A 27,056-nucleotide genomic window follows, 5' to 3' on the forward strand; every position below is an offset into this window, starting at 1 on the left:
AGTCCCTGGCTTTCACGAAGTTTTCTATATGGCTTTGATTCGAAAACATCTGTCTTTGAGTTACAAAAATAATCCAGAAGAAAAGATCTGTACATACAAGAAAGATACGGCTTTAATTATTTCCCAGATATAGGCTCAGATTTTCCAGGTGTCCTGGAGTCTAATTGCATATTTTATTAATCTAATTTTGTCTTGTGTGACTATTGATATACCACATAAATGGAATCCATTCTTAGAACACTGCCAATTCACAGAATTAGAATTTTGTACCAGTGCAATACCACAAGTTAACTGTGCAATGTCTAAAGTGATTTGCTCTAATGAACTTTAAAATTCTTTCCGTTTTTCTTCTTCCAGGGAGCATACATTGGACTTCTGGCCTTTTATTACTAACATTCTTAAATTACATATTCTTTCACTGATCCTTTGGAAAACAACCCTCCCTGTTTGACAGGTATTTCTTTTGGGGCAGCAAGGAGTAGAGATGAACAAAAGCAGTCAAGGCAACAATATATCATCAATATACATACCAGCATTTACAATATTCCCATTGTTATCTGAAGTATGTTACTAAGAGAAGCTGCTGAGTTACCAACTAATTTAGCATGGCGTTTGCTAGTTACATGATTTGCGTGTGCTGTCATTATTATTAAACCTTCACTTGCTTATATCTACATTGAAATACTGCTTACCAAGGTGAGGAGCAGAGGTAGATGATTATCGGTTAGGACCTAACTAAAGAAGCATGCTGAGTTTAAGTTTACATCACATCTTTTGCACTACTCTGCCACACATTAGGAAGTGCTCTGATTTTAATGAGACAAAAGTGGAAATTAATACAATCAAATCAGGTAGTAGTTGTTAGTCCAGAGGGATATACAGATACTTTCAGGGATGCTGATGGTGTGGCTGGCATCATGTGTGCATTCAAAATAAGCTTGAAGAATAGTATTAGCATAGCCGAAAATGGAGGCAGGGGGAGAATGATGAGTAATTCAAGGTATGTGTGTCTGCTTCTTTTCTTCTCCCCACCGTCTCATTACTCCCTGACTTCCACAGAAGGTAAATATTAGTGTTTCCACTCTTTCAGTTACAATGCTGAAAAAAACAGTGCTTACACCAGTGAAATTAAAGTCAATACTCCTAAGGAGGGTAAATATTAACTTTTCCCAGCTTTCCCAGGAGTTATTAAATCTTCTTACGCTATGAGGCTAAATAAATTACCATGTAAAGATTTATTTTTGTCAGGCATGTAACCAATGGAGTACCAAGGTTTGTTTCAGAAATGTAACTGAGGATTTACCTGGATGCAGAAGGTCCAGTGATGCTCAGGAGGTAGGAAGCTCATTTTTTTATTTTCATTGCCACTATATGACACACTCCATCTACGAATATGCATCATGATACCAAAATGAACACATATAAAACATGAAAAACCCCAGATTATTCAGGGTTTAATTGAGGTTTTAATGAATCAAGGCAAGAAATTAGATTTAAAGGTTTAGAAAATGAGATTTAATGAGTAAGTAGACATTTCAATCAATGCCAAAGTATTCATCCTTGTATATACAGAGAGAGAAAATTAATATTTATATATCTATAAAAGAAAACAAAAATATTTCTGAATTATTTATAAATAGCTAAAATCTAAGAAGATAAAAATCTGTACTTTCTTGTGCGATATGCAACATATTCAGTTGCATAAATGAGGAAAGAGAATTTTGCCTCTTTTTCTATTTTACATTTCCTAAGAAAAAGTAAATTCTTAACTCCTTATGGGTATTTTTGTGTCCTAGATTCCTGAACTGAATTCCTGGCCTGAAGAATTCAAGATGTAAATAAGTAGACGCTTACAATAGTGAAAAGAATTACACAAAATAAGTCAGATTCACCAAGATACACTTGGAGTATGTAGATCAGAACTACCAGAAGGAAAAAAACTGGCCCCTAGTACTACATAATCAAAAATCTTCAGAGCAGTGTTTATTCTACTGAAGAAATACTATTATTAGTGCTTATAGAATCAAACCAGGATGGTAATGTCTTCCTACACCAGATTTTCTTGTCCATCTCTTTGGTATTAGAATGTGAATGTTTGAACACTGTCACTGCTCTAGATACAAAAGACTAACCTTTTTTTCCAAAAATTACTCTTTTCAAAATTTTTTATATTTAAGAAAAGCCAAAAATAATTAGCATAAACCAATTATTTATCTCTTTGATGATGTAAAAGGTGTTTGGCTGTATTCTTGAAAATGAATCCCTTGGGATGCTGTAATCTTCATAACTTCTCCATTTAGAGTATCATCTTCAATTATTGTTATCAGTCCCTCAGCAATGATTGATGGGCTGGAAAAAAAATAAATTGTTATTTTAGAATCACGATTTAATAGTACATGTGAAAAGGATAAACAAAAAGAGACTCAAGGTAAATCTATATACCTTGAAAATTAAACAATCTGATTTTTGATCAAATTTACTTTCAAGAAAAGCAGAGGTGGTATGAGTGTTTCGGGAGAGAAATTCAGTCTCCTCAATCAGGACATACAACGTAAAGTGGCAACTTTACAAATCATCATTTCTTTGCTCTAGTTACTGCTAAATCCCTGTGGACATCCAGCTGCCACCGGGCTTCCTATCTAAGTTTTCTCTGTCAGGGCAATGGACAGATGTAATCCTTACACAATCCTCTGCAGCTCTTTGCTGTTGGTTTATGCTGGTTCTGTAGCAGGACTGCCATATAAATTAGAGTAAGAAGAATTTTGTCACATGCAGTTTGCCTTGGTGAATTCGGTGCAATGTATTTTACATATCAAAAAGTGTGGGCAAACCAACACGGTCATACAATTTCTTTTGTGCAGAAGCGTCTGAGCAGCTACTTGTTAGAGACTGAGAATGTGTGCAAAAAATATCATTTTATGCTCGTCTTGTTCTCATACTCTTTCCTAGCTGTCTGCTTTTGGCCTTTGTTGGCAATACCACAATGGGCTAGGTAACTCTTTCATCTGATCCACTATCGTCGCTACTGTGCTTTTATGAACTTAGTCCAGTTTTGTCAGTTCTAGGTCTGATTTCTATCTTGATTCATTTGCAAATTTTGTGGAAATTCAATATAAATGACATACCTTGTATCTCACAACAAGTTTGATTAAACAAGTTTATGGAAGAACATCAAGAGCTATTAAAATCTAATACACCATCTTTAACTCGGGAATTTGATTTGCGCTTTGCTGGGAAATGGGAATGCATAAAGGGAAATATCACTGTGTAGGTGATACTCTTAAAATAGCCGTAGATATCTGCCATTAGTTCCTTGTATATAGGATAGCACACTTGATAGATTTTTATTGGAGGCAGCATTTCCCTTTTATTTTAGTTTTGCTGAAAGCGCTATTGTGTGTGCTTGTTTTTCATTAACAAAGGGCAAAACCCCACTATTTGATTTGACTTACTCCAGCACGCCATAGAACTGCATCATATTTTTTATCTCATCCTTATATGAATAATATTGTCCCATATTCTCTTCTTTATCTATTGACTGAAGAATTGGTGTGTTGACAAATCCTGGACAAATTGTGTTGAGTCTCACACCGTAGTTTTCCATATTAGCAGCTAACTAGAAAAGAGAAAAAAATTAGGCATTTGTCATCAACATTTTAAAACAGTATTGTGTAAGTAATTTTTCAAAGAATGAGATTTACCGCTAAGTATTTTTCAGCCTTGCCTAGTAAGCAAATTTTGTTACTACTGATTGTTTTGTTTCAGCAACTAAGATTGAAGCATGTTTTCTCTAGTAATCATACTAGATTACTAGAAAAAAACATCTGTTTTGCTGGGAGACCTATTCTACAGGAAATCAACATTCTTCTTTCCATGCAGCTGTTTTTTTCTAATATTTTTGTTAGTGCTCTTGGCATGTCATTAACAGTATTCTAGGGTGATGATGTAACTCTCATAAGCAAAAGCAAGAAAAAATATCTCCCAAATGTATGCTTCCAATCTTATAAGAACTTTCTTATGAAAATTATCTGAAATCAAATCAAGATTTAACTCTAAGATTGTATTTACCTCCCTCACGTCAACAGAAATAGGACTTGGTCTCTACCCCTGGAACTGTAATGCCAAACCTTTCCAGCTGCTGTACTGTCCCTGCCAAGGGACGAATCTATCATTGAGCATCTCCGCAGGAAAGTCCCTGTGAACTCCAGGGAAGAGGCCAGAGTTTTCTTCAGGAAGCAGTTCAGGGACATGATGAAAGCAAGCAGCACAAATTGTTCTGGCAATGGTAGGGCCCTTCATTTGTGGTGCTACCAATGCATGTGTGTAGCAGAGAAGTCTGAACAACATCCAGGCATATGTTGAATGCTGGATGAGCTTTCTGAGCGATGGTACAGAACTTATGAACTATACATGAATAACCACAATTGTTCAACACTGAGTTCTATGTATTTTAACATTTAACAGGAATCCTTTCTGGTATTATGTAAACCACATGCCATTTTCATGATATGGTAACCTGCCCTTTTGGTCTGGAGAAGAAAAGAAACTGAAGTTGAAGATGTTCTGTATCATACCTGCCCAACGTTAGGCTGTACTGCCTTTCCTGGTAAATACAGTGATTTGCTATGTTTACTATTCTTCCCTCCGCCCCAGCATTCTCATGTTCCATAGACAGAATCTCCTCTAATTTTCTAGAAGACCCTTTAGTTTTGAACTTAGATGGTGATATTTATAGTATCATGAGAAAACAAAAATGGAAAACCAGGTGTCAGGTTCATGCAGTGGCTAATATGTTATATCCAACACTTACCCATACTAATCTGTTTAGGTTAATCTAAAAAAGAAGTTATTGGGGGGGGCATAAAATATGAATAAACTGTCCAAATCATCATTTCAGCTGCCTTATTCTGGAAATTAGATTGGAAATTTTATATGAGTAGACTATCTTTAAGCTCAGCCTATGAACGTGTAATCATACTTACTCCCTCCAAGTTGTTTTATCATAATGCTTGTTCAGTTTAACTAGAAAGTCAGAGGCTAAGACTTACTATATGGTCATATAACATCTAACATGTCCCATCTTGAATGTGTCATTTTGAACTTTCAGTGTATTAAGAGTTGGTAAGAATAAATAATGGTAAACACTTTTGCGTTCAAGTACACTTTACTGCCTATTTATTACAAAAACAAGTCATCAACCTGACTTACAAGTAAGGAGACTGAAATGTTAAATGACTGGGATGGAGTTATGCAAAATATTTTTAAAGCTTGGATAAGAATTTGACTTTTGGGCTCCTCCCACTGTCCTTAAATTGCTTTGCAACATCTTTCTTCCATGCTCCCAAAACCTCAAATCGGTCATAAACACACACATGCCTTACTTATTCCATCTTTGGATTCCCTTTGTGAAAGGAGGGAACCTCCACTGCTTCAGACACTTCATTTTCTTTAAGAAAATTAGTTCCAGTTGTGTGACAATAGAAAGGAAACATGAGAAACTTCGCATGTTCCCAAGGAGCTACTGATACTGTTTGCAAAAACATACTTACTGCTATTGACCGTGTGAATCCAATTACACCATGCTTTGTAGCACAGTACACAGGTTGGAATGCAGCAGGCATGAGTCCTTTAAAATAAAAAGGTAGCTGAATAAAGGTGTTGGGTACTCCTATTTTATGATTACCTTAAACACACATACAGGTCTATAATGTAAAAAATAAGTGATGGATTTTTAGAGGTGCAACAAAATAGATTAGTAAAAATTTGCAAATATATTTTGTAATCTGAGGTAGGCTGGGAAAAGATATGAGATGGATAAAAACATGAGGCAGCAAAAGAAAAGTAATAAAAAAGTGTAACTTTTAAGACGAAAAGTTGTATCTATGAAATATGACTTAAAATGGAGGACAGGATCTGGAAAAAAACACTCAAAGATGAAATCTTGGAGCCTTCTATGAATCGGTAAAGTATTTAAAGTATGTAAAGTATGTGAAGTATTTTAGATAAACTTTAATTGCTGACACCCTAGCTGCTGATAGGTAAACTAGACACCTGCAATCATTTACAGTTATTTCAGGGAGGAAGTGTGGGAAAAGGTAAGGGAAATAGCAGAATGCATTTTGACTACTGTAACTGATTTAATATCATCTATGTAATATATCAAAACATAAATAGAATGTCTGACAAATCCCCTGCTTGTGTTGCTTCTGCGGGAAGTAACAAAACTCAGCCTCAGATAAAACTTCTCCCCTAGCCCTAATGCGAGAGGTAAGAGTGAGCGTGCTGCACAGCTGGCTGAAGCGCAGTCGGCCAATACATCATCTGCCTCTGCAATATTCTTACTGCTTATTTATTTGACAATGTGGTCAGTACTATAACAAGTACATACTCTCTTGAATAGTGGCTTTTGCTCAAAGGAGCAACTATAAACCAAGTAATTCAGACTTGAGGCACCACCTGAGGTGTTGTAAAATGTATTTTACTTACAATACTACTCTGGTAATATTTCATAGGTGATAGTTTTCTAAAGAGATTTAAATGAAATAGGGAAGTCATTGTGCAAGAAGTAAATGGAAAAAGCACTAAGCGAATGCAGGACCTCAGTGCAGAGAGAGTATAGAGATAAGTGAGTAAACACTGAATGGAATCATAAGATGAAGACCTCAGTGAGCAGAAAGAAGTGAAAGCAGAGATGTGGATAGGAAAGCTTTTTAAAGCACTTTCTAGATTGAATTAGATTGGCTGAAAAGGATTTCATGGTATGGTACCTCCTGCAGTGGGCCCTGTTCTGGAATGAAAAGCCAGGATGAAGATTTTCAGAAGGGAACAGGAAAGAGAAGTAACAATTCTGGGTAACATCATTGCTATCCTCCGTAAAGAAAAGGAGAAATAAAATGAAAAATGACTACTAACATTGTGAACCTTTATGGTGGGAGTGGGAGAGCATAAAATCATTATTTATAGCAGAGAAAGAAGAGAGAACAGAGGTTTTGGAGGAAAACTAAGGACTTAATTCTAGTAAGACTGAGTTTCATGGCAAAAAGCTGGTCAAGAAGAGATGACAGCCCGTGAGTGTATATACCTTTCTGCCCATTATGCCAACAATTTCCACTATACAATAACAGCTGAACTGGACCACATGGGTGCTGTAGTCGCACCCGAAAGCTAGGATCTTGGGAATAGCAAACCAGAGCCTGTCCTAAAGTTAGAGGGTAAGATTTGTCTGTGTTCCTGAATCTGGTATTGTAAAACTGGACACTGATTTTGATGCGTTAATGTTTGATCCTAATGGATGCCATCCCAATTAATATCTCAGATGTGTTTTAAATCTTCATATTTAATATCTTTAAGTGATACAGTCAAGAAAGGGTGTGACTTATACACTACCCAGCTTTAAGTATAGATTTGCCAGAAAAATTATGTATACCAGAGATTTGCATGAGCTCTTTGCACTGGAATCCATTTTGTCTGAAGGAAAGATGGCACAAAGCTCTAATTACAACCCTGACAGCTTCAAGGTTTTATCTTCAAGATTTTATCATTGGTGATCCAGTGAAAGCAACATTGTTAGTTATTAGCACTGTTCTGTGGTGAGAAATGAAGCACTTAGTGGCTGGTTGTTCTCTTAAACTTGTATTTATCTGCTTAGTTTGGGTTAATGTGTTATGCTTCTGATTGAGAGCTTATTTATGAAAAATGTTTTTTATGTTATCTCTTCTGCGTTGTGATCGCAACACAGGCTTAATATTGCTCTGTTTGGTGACTTTTGATGATCATCACCATTCTTCAGATAATTGGTAACATTGTAATATTAGCACATTAGAAATATTATAATATGTTTTTTAAAACTCCTGAGTAGTTTTACATGTTTTAAAGAAAAAAAAAAAAATCCCAGTGAAGCTGCAGCTAACAGATGTACAAAAGACAAAATCTACTGGGAAATACAGAGGAGGAATGTTATTTTTTTTAAAGCATAGTAAGACAAATTACTTGTTACTTGAGAGGGAAGAGTAACAAAGTCAAGAGGTAAACAAAGGAAGGGCACAGCTCACAATAATGAAGTGGAATAAGGTTCAAAGACTTACTTAAATGTCAAAAGACAGCAGGAATAACTAGGCAGGAAGGGAGGAACAAATGACTTTTTTTGAATCAAAGCATTTAAACCAGCTCTTTTCTAATGGAAATTATTATTTTTGCTAAAATGAAGAACCCAGAAGAAATCAGATGAGTCACTTTCAGCTAAAGCAGTGACTATGAAGACCAGTCCTAGCATCCCTCACCCAAACCAATGACAGTCTTGTCTCACTTTTGTTCCTGAGTTTGGTACCCAGAACGATGGTGTGGGCTGTCCAGCTCTGAGCCGCTCCCCTGCCCCGGGGAGTGCTGAACCTCTGGCTCTTAGTGGTGTGTCCCAGGGACTTTGCTAGCAAGTATTTTGGGATGAACCGCTGGGTGACATTGATCCTGCTCTGCCTGAGTATTTAGTCAACCAGTGAGCAAAGACGACTTCATAGCATGTTAGTTAGGGACTTCATTTGTTAGAAAATCTGGATTGTATTTGCTGCTCCCCTGAGTATTTAATTATCTTATGCGAAGTGGAACGGCAGTGAAACAGACTGGAGAACACAAAATAAGGGGGGGGGGGAGGAAGGGGAGGGTGTTCAAATGGATGATGATGGGGCAGTGTACTCCTGGAAAGCGATGCGTGAGGTTTTCAATCTCTCTTAGCAAGGAGAGGCAACTGTGCCTAGATTTTCCTCTCTCTGGATGCTACTGCATCACTGAACATGAAAGGGGACAGGGAACTTCCTTCTCCTCTCAGCCTTCGTCGAGAACTAGCTGGTGAATTGCAAATGATTTCATGATGATTGAAGCTGCCCTTTGGTTTACCAAAACCAATTCAAGCAGACGAGCAGTAATCCTGCGTGCCAGTGTTAACTGTGCCCCCTTTCACCTTTCTCAGTTCCTGGCAGGCTGACAGAGAGGGCTCTTGCCCTTGGTTACACTCTAGTCCCCTTGTTGTTACAGTGTCAAGATCATTCATTACCGCTTGAGACGTGGTGTCCGGCCTCGCACTGCAACTGCTTATTTATCATGGCCAATAGTTTCAATGTCCACATCTTGAGAAATTAGTACTGGAAATGGAGGAGCATATCAACAAGCTTGAATTGTAGCAGTAAGCTTTGTTGAAATCAGTATTTCCTTTCAGTCCTCTGAAGAGCTTTGATGAATACAGAGCTAAGCATTTTTCCCCAGGTGCGCTTTCCCACTGAGCACACGCTGCCCTCGGAGACTTGAACAAGTCCCTTTCTTCCAATAAGATTTATTAGTTTTTAGATGACCTTTCTACCCCCTATTTGCTCTACGGGTGCACTGTTAGGCAGCTTGAGACAAAGGTAATTTCTGTTTGGTGGTACATCTAAGTGTCATTAATTGTTGGAAGAGTGTACTTCATGTTTGGATGAGTGTGGCACAGAGAATGAAGAACCACAGTCTGTTTTCTAACATGGCTGATGATCTCATGGAGGCTTTGGGTTCACCAGAAAGCACCGCTTCTACGCTATGATTATGCAGTGATTAAGCTCTATTCCCAATTATACTTTAGACATGCATATATTCACTGTTAAAACATTTAAATATTCCATTAATCCATTCGCAGATCATGTGGCATCCTAAAATTCTAAATTTTTCATTGTTTGTGAAAGAGATATATGAAAATCTGAAAGGCAAATTTTGGCAAACTGATGTAACCTATTTAAAAGCAAAGCAAAAGCATGCTTCTCTATGTGCTGGAAAATACTGCCAAAGTAATTTGTTTTCCTTTCGGTATGAGGTTTGTTTTCTAAAATATACTTATCAAAGCCTATTGCAAAACATAGAATACTTGCAAATAAATAACATCACGAGATTTAGCAATATTTATTTAAATTAAACGTCTTTCCAAACCACATTACAGAAATCTCCTTTGTCGCCCTTAGGCAAAAGTCTGGATAAAGAGTATGGAATACGCTTACGATGTTCTTTGAGGGCCAAAGCCTCTTTTGAGGAAGCAGATATGTAACTAGAGAAACGAGCTAGGGGCACGATGGTCCTACAGAGTCATAAGAGAATTGATTAAAGAAGTTTATATAATATTCTTAAGAATAGGGGTACAAGACCAAGTTCATTATGTCAATTCTACTGCTGTGATCTCTGTCAAAACAAAGGAGGCGCAGAAATCCTAGCAAAAAATTCTAAGCTGTGTCATTTCTAGGAACTTTTTTAACAGTGAACTGAAGTCTCAAGGGAATAGTTTCTAAGTTTGCTAACCTCATTCCTGTGGATTCTGCTCAGCATTCTCCTTTTTACAAAGGAGGGGGGACGCCAGAAGCTCTTTCACGATGCTGAACTGAAGGCCCCCGCCATACAGCCATTTACGCCTCTGCTCCACTGTGTCGCTGTGACAAAGCCTTACCTTTACTCAGTGATATTAACCATATGCTTAGCTTTGTTCCCGTAAGATACATACGATCAGGGCCTAAAAAGACAGTTTGCGCTGAGGGGTACTTTATGTATTTCTTTTGGCTGAAGCTTTCTATAGGAGGAGGACAAACTGGCTGCCTGTGGAGCTGGAGTGCTGAGAGTTGAGTGCAATCAAACCACTGATATGGCTGTGCAACAGAACGGTATCCAGATACACTACACTACTACAGCCTCTCAAAAGGCTAGCATGATCTTATGCTAAACATTTTTACCAGTTTTTAAGCCCTCTACGAGCTTCGATTTATTTTTTATCTGCTAGAATCCAGAAAGATACAAATTCAGTTTTACAGAATACCTTCTTGAAAGTATGAAAAAAATAAAATTAAAGCGCATAGCTTCCTACAGAAGAAATTTTAGAACATTTTATTCTTTGAATTTGAAATGAAGTTTATTACAATGCAAAAACCTGTAGTCATTGGCATTATCTTTTATGGGGCCAAGTTTGCAGTAAAACACAAGTTTCCCATTATCTCAGTTGTTTAGGGGCATTACTTCCTCTTGATATGTATGCACAAATCCCATAAAACAAAGAAAGTTTTATAGCTTTGAGATGCACTGGGTTAGGAGTTGGTGCTTGCTGCATGTGTGTACATACTTCTCTCCCTTTCTTATTTAGCCCTGCCTTGTGCAGACACTAAAGAGAGGAAGATTCAATACAGGGAAGACAGGGTGGATGCTCTGACTTTCGTCCAGCTGAATGAACGCTTTAAGCATCCACTTCATAGGAAGCATTTAAGTAGTTCTGTGGGTATTTGGAAGTATAAACCAGTAAGGCTTTATTCTGTCCCTAGTTAAAATCATTGGCAAAATTCCCATGATGAAGAACTGGAAACTAATTAATGGGCAAAGCAAATATTATGGAAAGTTACGTAAGCACGAGATATAACTTTTCTTGCTGCTCAGCAAGACACGAGAATATTTGCTGTCTGCAGAGCGTATCTGATAAAATCTTACAGACAATTTGGACAGGGGGAATCAAAACCACTCAGAAGTTTAATGATCAACAGAAGGTAGCTCTGAGAAAAGAAAACACTCGACGGGAATGTTAAACACGCCAATGGCAGTTTGCCTTTCATATATGAAATAAACTGCAGGACTTAGACCTTCAGATTGGAAAGGAGAATTAGTGTCATAAGGCACAAACAGTAGTAAATAAATAAATGTTAAAAATCAGTGTATATCAGCTTTTATAATGTGTTTTTCCTTATGGCCTTGGAAACAATTGCTACATACAAGCCATGTAAAAGCAAACAAAGCAAAGAACGCTGTTTTCTCAGATACCCACAATCATTATGGCACAATGTTAATGTTAAAAAAGTAAGTAAATAAGTGCAAATTTTAATCAAATAATTAAAATGACGCTTATAAGCTCTTACCAAACTGAGAAAAGCCAAGATGTTAGGTCTCAAAATGAAAATAATTTAGTGTTCATTTGAGAATATTTAGAAAAGGAATCAAACTACTTGCTACCTCTGCCCTTCCTTAAGCACTGCATGGGCACCAGCACTTCTGTGAAAACGTTTAATCTTTTACTTGAGTTGATGAACTCTTGTACCGCAATAGCAGCGTCCTTCGAGTTAATTTGGTCCCAATACCATGTGCATTTGAGCCAATGGAAATAAACTTACTGGCGTCAGTAGGCAATGTGTTAGGCAGTATGGCAAGTGCTGACTTAAAGGCACACGAAGACTTTTGATAAAGGACCTCTCACCCATATGAGATACGTGCACGTATTCAGGCGGTTCCTCAAGATCCACACGCATTATGTCACTAGGGTGAATTTGAACTTATCACAAAAGCCAAAGTTCACAGGAGAATTTAACAGTACTCAGAACATTCACACCTATCGGGCACTAGTGCCCATCCACAATCAGAAACTATGGCCACCGCTGTCATACTGGCTTTTCATTGTTAAAACACATAGGAATACCACAGAATAAAATTACTATCATTTGGTATTCTGCATGGATGCCAAAGAAAGCACTGACAGTCCAAGTGTAAACCAGCACGTGTTATTTTTCCCACAGTAGCAAAAGAGAACGATCTCTGCAAACAAACAAGAGAGAATGCAAGTATTTCCCCACAAGTTTTTGGAGGAAGGGTATCAGGTGACATCATTCTTTATTTACTGTTTCTCCTTCAGTTGTGCTTTTCTGCTGTGAGCCCAGCCACTGCAGCATTGAGCGTACCTACAGGGAAAGGTGCAGGATTCTGCCTCACAACTCAACAGCAGTAACCCTGACTGACTTAGAAGCCATATCATTCTATTTTTGTGCCAATTAATTGAAATATAGTTATAGCATAGACAAGTAGAGAGCAGAGAATGTGCTAGCTTAAGCTCACTGAAATATGAGTGTTAATTTTGTGGCTTCTCAAGCAGAGGTAGATCACATCTGAGAGGACACGGAGCATAGACAGAGTTAGTGTGTGCCAATCTTCATTAATAAAGCAGATACAGTCTAATCTTAAATATTCCTACAGCTGTGCTCCTACGGAGTTGAGTGGAGGACCTGCTATTGCTTCCTTGCTCTCTGTGCAAAAAAGATTATCCAATTTTCCATATTTGATGCCCAATAAATACTTTATAATATAAAGAAATAATCAAATTTAAGTTAACCCTGAATTCAAATTAGGTATGTACATTAGACTTTGTTTCTTACGCACAGTGTGGTGTACATAATGTTTTAAATCAGCAGCGTTATTGAATAGTGCTGAATAAGCATCATGAACTGAGGCTAGTTAGGTTTTGCTCAATGTGTGGCAGTACTGGAACCTGAAAAACTATTTACATCATGCTCAAGATTATTAAGTATGAGACTTATAGGTTAGGAAAATCATTGATTTTTTCATTGAACTGAGTTTCAAAAAGCCAGTGAAAGTTGTGATTTGATATTACTTCTGTTGCTATGATGAAACCCAGGTCAAAATGGGAATAAGCAGGGAAGAGCCATAAGAAAGAAGAAAAAGTGTGACTGACCACTATAATAATTCATTTATTTTAGAAACAAACCAGTGAGTAGCAAGTGTTTATATAGAAAATATTCTTACCTGCCAAGGATGAGATATTAATGATTACTCCTCCATCGCCTCCATTTCCTTTTCTCATGTATTCTAGACCGAGGTAGGTTCCTCTAATCACAGATGTCTGACACAGAGGAGAAAGGGATGATTATATTCAAAATGTGTTTCTTTTTGTGCTCCTAAAAACTGAATTTTGCTTTAATCGTGGTGCCTAGAACCTATATTGCTTCACCAGTGATCTTATTTATACTTGGAAAATTATAAAACGCAGAAGACATTCCATAGTAATGCAACTCAGTAACTTCAGAAGCACAACTGCAATGGATAGAAATAATAGCAGCTTAATTATTTTTCTTATTAAGATATCGATAACCAAAATAAAATGTTACAATGTGAAATAAATGCTGTGAAGGAAATGAAATACAGAATAAGCAAATAATTTATAGATGACACACATGCTTTATCTGAGGATATAAGTGGTGGATGAACTGACCCAATCCCCAGCATTTTTACTGAGACAAACTAATCTAAACTATAAAAAAATGTACAGACTGAATCCAAAGATAACACTAGCCCTTATAACTCATGCTCAGGGCATGAGATCCCTTTTTAGGATTATGTGCTATAGTTCTGGTCCCAGGATATTAAAAATTTGTATTCTTTTCTGATTGAACTTACTGGCGTTTTAGCATTCCTCTCAAAAGAAAGTTAGCTCAAACAGGCAAATACATGTAAGGTAAAAAAGCATTCTAAGATGTGTGAAACATGGTGTTAGGATAATATTAGCTGCAGCACGTGATTTTTTTCTTTTTTTTTTTTTTTCTGTAAGAAAGAACTTTGAGGAAGAAAATTTTACTGACACCTGTATAATCTTGATTCCATTAAGATCTGGTTTTGAACCCTACTGCAGTCAGAAATTCTGCTGGGATTCATCTCACCAAACTTCAGACATTTAAACAGAGACATGTAAAGATACGCTGAGCCTGGGGTTATGAGCCTCCTAAATGAATCAAAGTGGTTGAGTCTTTCACAGAGAGTAAGTCACTTTACCAGAGATTTTAACAAGTAATAATAGAAAGGCAGCAGACAATGCTTCTAGTGGAAGGTACTAACTTTAGTGAAACATTGCAATATTACTGCATTAGTGATGAGTTCCATAATTATTTACAGATTTTGTTAGATCTCTCCATAATCAGTTCACATTTGTTTTACAACTTCTACTTGAAATGAACAAATGTATTCAGCTGCTTTTAAAAACTGAAATAGCAGAGATTTTTAAAACTCCATTTTATTTTCAATATCAATATAATTTCAGTATGGAATACAGAAATGATGTAAAATAAAATCACAAAATATGAATAGTTTAAAATTCTGAAATAACATTTTAAACTTTTCTTAAACAAAAAATTCCCATAAAAAGCTTTTATGTTTTTCTCCTGGAATGCAGTGTCTTAAGTAACATGCTTTTTAAAATGTTTTGATTAATATCAAAAGAATGTTATTGATCAAATGTCTTAGCAGAAACTTTCCAAAGAACTGTCTTCAGTGGCTTGTAAAATACCAAACTAAATCTGATTTCTCTTGCACGTCCTGGAAAGTAGCAGAGCCGTTACAAATGTAGTCAAGTGCTGTTTAATGTGGATTGTCACATGTAAATTTTAAATGAATTATTGAAAAACAAGATCTTTAATGCCTGGTAGTGTTGCTTTAAGATATACTCATTCTGAACATAAACTCACTGGCAGCTCAACTGAAATTAGACTCGGACTTAAGGGTGGGTGGTGGTTTTTAGGATATACCTATGCTAGGCTGTAAGCAAGACATTTTAGAAAGGAAGGGGTTAATGCTGACTGCGGAGAGCAGGTGCAGGTCCTGCCATGCCCTGGAGCAGTGGCTCAGCCTGCTGAACAGAAAAAGAGAATTCCACTTAGGATGATTAGAGGAAATAAATCAGAGAAGGAAGTAGCTTGGGGCTCCTTGAGGAATTTTCTATTCCTCCAGTCTTCTAATTCAAAGAGATAATACAGCTAGATGAGTCCTTGGCCAAACCACAATTATAAGACAAGAAAAAAGTGGGTAGCTTGACTCTTATCAAAATCACTGTACTGCTCTTTTTCCTCCCTACAATCCATTAACTTTGCATTTCTTCAAGTGGCTGGGGAAGCCTTCACCTTTACGTAGGTATTGTGAGAGGTTGTCTTCAGAATTAATGCAGACTTTCATTTGGATATTGCCCTTACACCTGCTGTTATCCTTGCAAAAAAACTTCTCATCGAGTGTGGCTGATCTCAGGTGACATGGCTATTTCTGATGTTTGGGCTGATAACATAAAGAATCATTCTGGAGATAACCTCTGAACCCAATATACAGGGTGAGAAAAACCTAGCTGTCTGCACACTCAGCAGGTCTCCCATTCTCTTGCCAGAATTCCCTTTTCTCCAGGAGAGAAAGTCCTCTCAATAGTTCTCCAAGGAAGAACAGCAGCGGCTGAACTTACTGTAGTATGAAAGGCAATTTAGGTATCAGTGTCAAAATCAGAAAGAGAATTTACAAAATCTGAGGTTCTTGATATTTCTATATATCACATGGGTGTATAGTTTTAATTGTACTGTTCTAAAAGAAATCATATATTGAAACTCTGATTCTAATATGACTCCAAGTCTTCAAGAGCAACCTAATGCATTTTTTTTTGTGGTGTTAGGAACCAGTGTTAGCCAGTGTTGTACAATGTTCTTGTATTCCAACATAACACTTGTAAGTCAATGGGTTTCATTTTAGCTTGATCCATTAAAAAAAACAAAAAGAAAAAAAAAAGAAAAAAAAAGAAAAAAAAGTGTTCTTCAGTGATGGTGCCCAGAACATCATTAATCAACATCCTTTGCAAGTGGCAATTGCTTTGAAAGTAATTTAGTACACAGTGTTTTTTCCTAGTGTTTCAAGGCAGGTGTTCCAACTGACACAGTTTCTTACACTTACTAAATAAGGTTTCCCCTACCGCTTTGTCTGATGCTTTTGCAGTCTCCTTATGCATGCTAATATTTTATGCTGAGAAAGTATATCTGCATTCCTTCAGTGCTGAAGATGACTACTGTATTGCTATCAAGGTGATAAGGCAATATGAATTCCTTTGAGAGAACAAAATGGTAATTGGTAATCAGTCCTAATATTACATGTAGTTTTCTGAGCTAATCTAGTTCAGCGCTAGGAATACTGAACAAAAAACAAATGAAAGAGCCATTGACTTGTGGTTTCATAAAGCAGGTTAGTGCAGAGCTGGAATTTGACCCAAGATCATTTGACTTTCATACTGTGATGTTGTACATTGATGACTATCTATAAGGAAACATTTCAAAGTACTTTATGAACTGCGTAAGAAAAACTTCAAAAGTCTGAAACTAAGTGCTGCTCATGATATCCATGGAAAATTTTAGCCCTTTGCTGTTGGACAGGGAGGTGGGAGTGATTTTGTCTTCACTTTAGATTTTCTAGGAAGCCGACGGGTTGTAGCAAGCATGGAAGTCCCTTGGCATTCCTATGTATAGATTAATTGCTTTCTATATGAAATGAAATTGCAGGCTCTCAAGTTTTAATTTCCAGCTCAAACTGTGGAAAACAAGAAGCCTAGGGAGGGAGAGGCAGAAAGAAGAAAGGAATGTGCACTAGGATTTGATCATTTGCTAGAAATTAGAAGCTTTTGTACAATATGGGAGTGAAATACTATGTTTTAGTTTTTCATTGTGAGGTTTTCTTTATTGTCCCCCCACACCTCCCCATTCCTCAAGGACACAGAAATAGTATTGCATTTTGAGTAGCTGGGTTTAAGCAGTTTTTGGTTTAAAGAAATTTGCTTTCATTGTACTTCAACATTGGTTACTGTAAACATACATTAAAACTGTAAGCTAAGAAGTTCATTGACTTACTGTGCTATTAAGGTAAGTTTGTGTCCTTCCTGTGTCCAGTATGAACAACAAAAATAATTATACTTAAAGGCTTCTTTATGCACTTAGAAGATTGACCCTCATGTCACGGATTTCAAGGTACAAGTGGTACTTCTCACTTTTTGGTGGCCACGTCTCTCCCTAGGCAGTTAGTCGTCTTTCTGACAGCAAATCATGCTGAAGAACAAGCAGCTAAGGCACTGAACAGCAGAGTTAGTGCATTTCTGGTTGTCTTAGAATGCAAGCTGGATAAAATGCCAGTTTATCTTCTACAGCTTGTTGGTTTGTTTCTATGTTGTAGCAATAAGAAACAGGGCTTGCCTCTGTCTGTACTGTGGGACCTGGTGGAAATTCCCAGCTGCTGAATCCAGCTATGTGTCCTGGTCACGTTATTTTGGGATGAAAGTTCAGTCCTTGTCATTTCTCCTGGTACACTGGGAAAGGCGAGCAAGGTGTATGGACCAGAAGAAGGTTACAGCATACTCCCTTTTACAGCTTGCACAATGGAACAGCCTTGTGATGATCGTGAAGGATTTGTCCCAAAAATAAATAAAATTAATCACTTCTGAAGTCTGCCTAGTTACCCTTCTGGTTTCTGCCGAGACACTAATTGGCCTGTTGAGGAATAGTTCCTTACCGATGAGCAAATGAATTGATTTTGCCAGGTTTGCTGGTTGCTGGAAGCTTTATTTCACCGTGAGCTATGTTGAATGGAGCCAGGCATGTATATACAGTGTTGCTTTCTCTTCTCTGTAGTACCAATCTAAGTGTTTTTCAGGGACAAACCCTGCATTAGTCAGGCTTCATTTTACAAAAGCACTTGTTATCTTAGTCATTTATGGAAATAAATTATGCAAACCCATGAAAAATGTAATGCACCTGAACAAATTTTACATGTGCTATTGAATTCTATTTCTCTCTGGGCAACACTTAAAAAATTGGAGCCCATATGACTGGGGTTTTTTGTTATGCCCAAGTTATGGCCTGCAATTTAGAGTTTTGCCAGAATAATGTATTAAAATGTGCAAAATCATCACATAAACAGGAGATAATTGCGATTTTGCTGTCAAATTCTTTCACGAGTCTATTTAATTTCATTTGGGGAATCTGTTTAAATATACCTACAAAATAATTGATTTGTTGGCATAAGAAAACAATGAGATAGTCAAAATGTTATGTAAAGTGCTTCTGCATATGTGATACCAGTACTGCTACATTTAACTTTATACTGCAAGCTATATGTTAGTTTCCAGAAACCTCTAATATGAGCATAAAAAAAGGAACCTCCAAGTAAAGTTTGGGATTGTCTTAGTATAAAATGTGCTAAGTGCATTTGTGAAGAGAAAGATACTGTAATTATAGCAGCCACGATAACTACAGTGGTTCCAGAGAGCCTACATCATCAATACAAAATTAGGGAAGCTTCTTAGAACACCAAATTCTGCTTAACTAATGTATATGTTCAAGGCTCATAAAGATGTGAGCACTTTTCTTTCTTCAGGGATTTGAAAAGAACAAAGTCAGATTATAGAATTTCTGGATTCCTTAGGCATAAGTTCTTGTGAAGCTGAATGCAAGAAACACTCTTCTTGTCATGCTGGAGGACTGTAGGTAGGACTTCTGAAAAGAATGCATGTGTCATATGTCCTCGTGCTATTCTGTGCATGGGTATACGTGTGTGTGTGACGGACTGTTGAAACTACACTGGTAATATCCATTTAAAATGGAATTCTTGTATGGTTGCCAAGATAATTTTTATATCCTGTAATAACAAGAGTGTACTTTTGTATGGGTATGAGTAGTTGAAGCTGCCATTGGTCAAGCTGATATTGATCAAGTGAACACTATTGGCTTTGGAGTTTTGAGGTGAGGCATTGCTGGAATATTTAACTAAAAAAAGTTATTAGAAATATTAATAAAGTAATGAAAAAGTGGATGTTGTTTAGCACAAAATATAGCAAAAGTTGGAAAGCACTGCAACAGGAGTCTCTTTCGCGGCTGACACCCTTCCTCCCCCCATCTTTATCAAGCTGTCTTTTCTCGCTCTTAAGAAACTGTAATGGATACAAGTAGGAATTGTGTTTTATTCCCTCTTTTTCCTTCTAAACTAAGTTCCACTCTTCGCACCTGCTGCTTCATTTCTGTTCCTCATGCTTTCTCAAGCAGTGCTATCAGGGACCTTCCTTGCACTCCTTTAAAAACATTCCTGAAGACCAACCGGTTCTGTGAACTGTTTTAGCCATAAAGAACACACCCCATATGTGTTTGTTCTGAATTATCTTGCTCTGTACTGCTCTACTTTTGTACTTTGTACTTTAAACTGGGGCAGGGAATATTTGTCTTATCAGTATATAAATGGTATCACTATGATTAAGATTGGCATGTAGAGGGCTTTTTTCCCTTTTTTTAAGTAGAAAAAATGTGCATAACGTGTATCAAAATGTGTGGCCATAGTAGTTACTCCCGTTCTTAGGGATAACACGAACAGTACTTAAAATGCCCTATGTTGGTGAAATAGAGACATTTTAAAATCATGTATTTCATACATATTTTGCTTCTTTCTCTACAAGAAGCAAAAAATATTCTATGGAGCAAACCAATCTAACATATTACATACAGCAGCTGTTATTTGTCCATTGTTATAGTTAAAAAGGAAAAAGTACAAAATGTCATATCTTGGTTTATGGAATTTACAGCAACCAGATAGAAATGCCCTATGGAAATAAGCTAGTTAGTTGACTCAAGGTTAGACAGAGAAAGAATATTCAAATCAAAAGATAAATGAGGATATTTGGATCTTAGTGTGTCCTTGATTTAACTCACGTGGCTGTACTTCTACTCTGCTTGATCGTTTTAGATGTTCTTAGTCCAGTCACCAGCATGTATTGATGAAATTTTTCAACTCATATTGATGAAATTTTTCAACTTTCAGCTATGAATTAAGTCATTAGGACATTTATGGTGAACTGTTCTATACAATAATGTATCAACTATAAAATCTTCCCTTTGTTTTTAATTTTATTTTTTAGGGACAGTAGCTTGACAGTTAAGTAAATAGATTTGTAAGGCTTGGATTCCAGTTTTTCTGCTACTTGAGATGGTTCAAACCCACCTATGGTCTGCTTCAGCCCAATCACTGGTAGTAAGATAAAAAGAATAGTAGGAGGAGGTTCTCAATGCCTACTGTTTCAAGCTCTTGGCATTGAAAAATTGTTTGGAAATCACGCTAAGTTAGGATATTTACCTGGACATAAAATATCTCCAAGATTTGCTAATCAGAAATGCCTTCATTTTTTGAGCTAAATTTAAAGGTGAAACACAGACAAATACATTTCTCACATGGGCTTCAATTTTTCTCATGATGACTATCTGTGCTTGCAAATTTGACAGGTGGATGGCTGCCTATGTTAAACTAGGCACAAAAATAAAGAGAAGTAAGTGATCTAGAACACAGGTAAAATCTTCTGTCAAATTCAAGGTATCTGTGCTAATAGATATTGACGTTGCATAGCACTGAGGATGTCGCACTCCTGTTACTTCACAATATGAAGTTTCCTGATTTTCAATTTGTCAGGGTATTTTAGAAATGAAAGAAGGAGGCAAAAATGTGTGTATTTAAATCTTAAAGAAGATGTCAAGAAAAGGTAAAGGAAAATGAACAAATGTATTTCTCTTACTGTGGAAATTTTAATCTGTGGTCTCAGTTTAGTCCCTTCCAAAAGTAAGCAAATTTGTGCATAGATATAAAAGAGCAAGAAAAAGTGTTATTAAATCTAACTTAAAAAACCCCCAACATATTTTCCCATTAATTTTTCTATAACTTGTTTCATATACAGATTGTGTTGCTTGCTCTGGTTTTGGGTTTTTTTTTTGATTTTGTTTTGTTTTTTTCTTTGTTTTCATGGACGCATTAGGATTCAAACACTCAGGTACTTTTGTCCTTAAGACTTTTGCTAAAACCAAACTTTTAATTTTCTTATCCTGAACTTTCTTGTTGCATTGACAAATTCCAAATGACCGATTGGAGAAAACTCCACATTGCAATCTTTCAAGCTTCCTTTTGTTACTTTCTTTGCAGATCTAGATTATAACAGTTTGTCACATTTTGGTCATAGGGGTGACTTGGTGAATCACCATCAACTCCACAGGTGGTAGAATACAAGCTGCTCAGAATTTTATAAACCTAGAGAGTTGGTCTTTCCTTTGGAGCTTAGATCTCCTAGCAGTGTAGTCTAAACTTAAAAATTTTCAACTGAGAAACAGATATGGTGGTCTCACCTGCTGAGATACCAGATAATATCAAAGAACTGGTAACAATCTGTTTGAAAATAAATTTTACTGGCTCGTTGAATGTACTGGGTTTTAGGAAATTAGCGGTCTTAAGTGGTGCGCTTCTATCAGTGACAATGGTGAAATGGCCTCTATTAAAAGCTCAGATTGTATGCTTGCTTCCTTGGTGAAGAAAATGCAGAGCTTTTGGTTGAACAAGTTTTCTCGTAATGCAAAAGGCAATTTATTCTCTAATGCAGGCCGGCTGAGTTCCACAAGTAAATAAAATGTTTTAAAACATTCCTATAAACAGACTGGCCTCCCGCAGATGGAGCTCTACTGCTTTGGGCACCAAATTGTAACACCTACCTGGGATTTTATTGGGTTCTATAGAAAGAGAATATTGTCTAGTGTTAGCCTGAGTACCTCTACGCAGTGCTGTGCGTCTTGGATAGACAACTTAAAGGACTCACCACACATAGACTTATTGGTTCATACATATGCAGTTAGGTGGTTCTTGTTTCAATAGCTGTGTTTACCAATCCAATAATTCATGTTCTCTCATATGGCACAATCTGTACAAGCCAAGGACTGTTAAATGTCTTCCAGCATTAAATACTGAAGTATGAACATGTGAAAGGAGATCATGCTTACCAAGTTAATTTGTATAGTGCTTTCCCAGTCCTTCTCATTGTTCACACCAGCATTATTAACCACAATATCCAGCCTTCCAAAATGTTCAATTACTTTTTTGAAAGCACCTATAGTAAGATTCAAGGGTGAAATTTCTTAGCGCTTATGGAAAGTAAGATATAAAAATACAATGCATGCATACAAATTAATGTTTTATTAGTCTACCAAAATGTCTTCACTGTTTTCTTAACCACTAATGAGCAACATGCAATTAAATTCCTCATCTAACCATTCACCAATATTAAGCATATTCAGGAAAACTGAAAGGATTAAGATACCATAGTTGCCTTTTCATTCAGTTTTATAATGCCTGTTAACAGGAGCTAATGAAAGTTCTTAGCACCCATACATTTTGTATTAATAAGATGTTTGGCATCCTAATTATATAGATTAAGGATTTATAGCTTGATTTGTAACAGTTTGATATAGCTAGTGAAAAAGCTTCATACGTTCAGAACAACATTCCCGGTTGAGTCCGAATTTAACCTAAGAACGCAATTTTTTTCAGTGATATAACTAATATGAATCTTTCAACTACAAATAATTCATCACAGTTCTTGTTTAAATTTATCCATTTATGAATAATTTGTTATACACCCTCCTTGTCAGGTAACTTTTTAATAATGTGTTTCTCAAGTTCACATCTTCCTTTTATTGACGAAAACAGTGACCTGTCTTCCAAAGAATTTCAAAATAAAGAACTGGGAAACTTCCACAATGACATTGTGTTCTCCCAGGTGACAGTGTTTGAACTAAGATAAAAGATGTGTATGGAAAAACATGATGATGTCATAGTGATGAGCAAAATCATCTAAGCTGGCCCTGCTTTGACAGGATAGTTGGATGAGATGACCTCCAGATGTTCATTCCAGACTAAGATTTTCCATGACTGCAGACATTATCTGACATGTTTATATAGCTTGTTTGTTTTTCCCTCCAAATATTGTTCCTCATCACTAAATATTATTATGTAAACCAAGACACATCCCCCCCCAATATTGTTTCAAAAACTTTGCTTGATGACTGACTAAAAATCTAGAGTATTTCAGGTATACTGTAATGATGCTTGACAGGCCTTAATGAAACCACTTCACTAAAAGGCAATCCCATGACCATCTTAATTCTCTGATCTTTAGTCTTTGATCATTAGTGTCAATCAGGAGCATAGCAGCAGTTTTGAGACATCTACCTTTTTTGCAGCAGTTGCAGGGGTTTACATAGGTTTTTCTTGCACCAGGTGGCTGGTACTGTTACAGCCTTTTCTTTGCCTGAATGCTGCAGGTCCATCACAGTCATCATCTTGTCATCAGAACAAGAGCTGGGCAGCTGATGGGAAAAGTTTTATTTGTCCAACTGCCTTTATTGTACAGATTTTTCTAATATTCTTATTCTGTACTAGAATATTTTGATATTACTAAAGCCTCTATTTTTGGCTGTCTGCCTTTTTGGCGTTTGTTATGTTTGTTGCTAATTCATTCTCTGGTTTCTCAACTTAACTCTTCAATCACTTCTCATCTTTCCAATCCTGCATCAGCAAGGCCAAATGAAAACCTTTGGCTTTATTAGGAGCAGAACTGATTATCATCTCAGTTTCAGTGAGTAAAATAAATCAAAAATTTGGAAGCTAATTGAGGACCCAAATTGTAAGCTGGTTCTCTGATTCCCTTGTAAGCCTTGTCTGAACAGCATCTTTCATCAACCTCATTTTTAATAGAATCTTTTGCCTTCAAAACCCAACGTGGATAATAGTACTTTTGACAATTATTTGTTTATTAAACTCGCAGTCTTGACTAATTGTAGTTTTCTAGTTTACACACTGACACAAGAACCAAATGCTTTTCAGGTGTTTGCATATCTATGTGAAAATAAAGAATGATTACCAAATTTGGAATATTTCTGGTAAAAGTTTACCTGCCTACAGTAATCCCATCTTTTACCTATCCACAAAAAGAAAAATCTCGTTATAGATTCTTAATAAATTTATCACCCACACATCAGTATAAACTGTCTTGTTCTTCCCTTTTTGAATGTAGAATAAGTCTGTGTTTACATTGCACACTAGTTAGTGCTTATGGAATCATTAAAATTAAAAGCAGATGATCATATGAAATATTGAATGAAGAAAAATGAAAAATGAAGAGGAGGATCCATTTTAAAGGAGAGGCAAGAAAAACAGTGGAAAGTAAGTACAAACACCAGTTACACGTGAACTTCCTAAATACTAAGGGAAAGCAAAAGTAAATGTATGGCGATTTTTCAAAAGTGGGACAAGATAGAATATTTTTGGGGGGGAACCATGTGAAAGAGTCACCAGAGAAAAAAGCACAGGCAAGAATAGAATGTAATTGAAGCAGCTGATTTCCTACTCATAAACATTATGTACCTACAGATACTAATTCTAGTACTGCTACTTGATTCATACCGAAAGGGCTAAAGTTAAAATAAGAGGAACTTCATTCACACACATGACCTTTAACATAAAAAGCAAGTACAGGACTTGACACATCCCACTAAGAACTTTAAACACTAGGAGTCAAATTAATCTAAGTATATTAAGTGGTGGCTTGCAATTACAAGTGAAAAAAATAGGAAAATATAGTAGAAAAACCCCAACCAACAAACCCACTAAAAATACCCCAGAAACCCCAAAGGATTGTAAGACATGATTGAAAATTTGTGCCGAGAAGCCTGCAGCAGGAATAATGCAGTATCAGAGAAGCATAAGCAGCAGCTGCCTATGCTCTCTTGCTCCTTGCGAGAGCCCATTCCAATCCTACTCTGATTGCTCTTTTCCTACTAACTTGGTTCCAAAACCTTCCTCGCTGACCCGTCTCGCTCCCTCCAGTTCCCAGTGCACATCCTGTTGGTCCTGCACTGGCCTGGCACTAAAGAGAGGAGGAATCATGGGAGAGAAAGCACACTGGGGTAACAGCCATGCTGCAGCACATGCTATTCCTACCCCTAGGATGCTTTTTTTTGCTCCTAGGTTACTCCTCCCACTTGGACAAAAAGTCGATAATCAAACCTAGCTGATAAAAACTTTTTTTGCTGATTAGAGCAGATCTCCAATTTAAAGTCCAGCATCTCACTTACAGACAGAGAATGTAAAGCTTTGGAATTAAGCATAATCACACACTAACTCAGAGCGGTGAACACTATCGCTGAATTCTGGACTAGCCGCGATGTTTTGTGAAAGAGAAATGGATACAGTCAATTACCGGCCAGTGAAGCGTAGCGAATAAAAGTAAAACTAAAAAAGTTCATGTCTAGCCTGACACAAATGAGTCTGGGGAAAGAGCACTGATAAAAGTGATGTCAAAATCTGGATCTGAGTCGCTACCTATGAATGTATCACATAATAATGAAACTTCGATGAAGTGATGTGCCAGTTAGGAAATTTTGTGACGGGTACATCAACATTACCCGATACTCTAAGAACTCAGTAGGCAACATGATTTATTCACTAAGTAAAAACATAAATGCAAATCATAGACAAGGGAAGCTCCCCGCCATTCCCTGCATCTGCAAAATGTGCGTGAAATGTTATCAACCCGTATTTAACACCATGATAAAGCAGCGTGCCATCTTTTGCCAATTCTGCTTTCAGCTACAGCAACACATGTTGAAAGTAAGTGTGCTGTATGGAAAGAGCACTGCAACCCAGAGCAGAATTTATTACTCCTGTGACGAGGGAATGCAGCTTGGAGTCTGCACTGAAGCCTCATAAAAAACAAGTCCCTGCTTTAAAGTTTATATATATTACTCATAAAATAACAATTATCTTCTGCAGAGGCTTTCATACAAAAATATCACACACAGCACTCAATGGAAATGATTTCTTGGGCTTTTCTTTACGATGTGCCAAGTAACAGGGTGAAATGCATGCATGCTGGTAGTAATATTTCACATCTGCAGGTTCAGAAACAAATCCTTTTTGAGTCACTGTCAGAAGCGATTGGGAGTAGGCTGTCCTCCAGAAACCTTAATTGCACACTTATTGGTGCAGCAGCCCAGGCTCTTTCAGGTTGCTGCATGTTAAGCCGAGGCACAGCGCTGACAGTTTCCTTCTTACCTTTCAGCTGCTCCTGATCCGTAACGTCGCACTGGATGAACACCGTCCTCTGCGCCTCAAACTGCTCGTCCAGGGCCGCCTTGCTCTCCTGCCCGGCCTCGGAGTTGCGGTCCAGCAGGGCTACCTGAGCGGGGAGGGAGGGAAAGGCTGAGCGGCGGCCGGACAGACGGCCGGACAGACGGACGGCTCTCCCGCCGAGCCGAGCCCACCGGGCTGCCGCCACCCCGCGCCCGCGGGTACCGGCCGGCGGGGAGAGGCGGGAGGCGGAGGGGAGGGGGCGCGTCCCGGGGCTTACCTTCGCGCCCTTGCCCAGCAGCGCCTGGACGAAAGCCCTGCCGATGCCCTGCGCCCCGCCGGTGACCAGAGCCACCTTGCCATTGACGTGCATGGTCGCCGCGCCGCTGCCGCCAGCCCCGCGCCCGCCGAGCCGGAGCAACCTAGCGCGGTGTCACCTGCCCGGTTTCCTTCCTCCCTCCCTCCCTCCCTCCCTCGCTCGCTCGCTCGCTCCCTCCCTCCTTCCCTCCCTCCTTCCCTCCTCCTCC

General features: G+C 37.6%; 1 protein-coding gene across 3 annotated transcripts; it reads right to left on the minus strand.

Moving 5' to 3' along the window:
* Positions 1-1,500: 1,500 nt before the first annotated feature.
* Positions 1,501-26,991, minus strand: HPGD (15-hydroxyprostaglandin dehydrogenase). Of its 3 annotated transcripts, XM_075751905.1 has the most exons (7): positions 26,810-26,991; positions 26,515-26,638; positions 22,404-22,510; positions 13,570-13,666; positions 5,550-5,626; positions 3,453-3,616; positions 1,501-2,349 (listed from the first exon to the last, which is right to left on the minus strand). In XM_075751905.1, the coding sequence occupies exons 1-7, from the start codon at positions 26,900-26,902 to the stop codon at positions 2,211-2,213; spliced, it is 801 nt and encodes a 266-aa protein (XP_075608020.1). In that variant the 5' UTR covers positions 26,903-26,991; the 3' UTR covers positions 1,501-2,210. The 3 variants fall into 3 exon arrangements, with proteins under 3 accessions (XP_075608020.1, XP_075608021.1, XP_075608022.1); XM_075751906.1 differs by lacking the exon at positions 22,404-22,510 and having other exon boundaries at positions 26,810-26,964; XM_075751907.1 differs by lacking the exons at positions 1,501-2,349; positions 5,550-5,626 and having other exon boundaries at positions 3,475-3,616.
* Positions 26,992-27,056: the final 65 nt, after the last annotated feature.

This window comes from Balearica regulorum, chromosome 4 (assembly GCF_011004875.1).
Source record: "Balearica regulorum gibbericeps isolate bBalReg1 chromosome 4, bBalReg1.pri, whole genome shotgun sequence".
NCBI lineage: Eukaryota > Metazoa > Chordata > Aves > Gruiformes > Gruidae > Balearica > Balearica regulorum.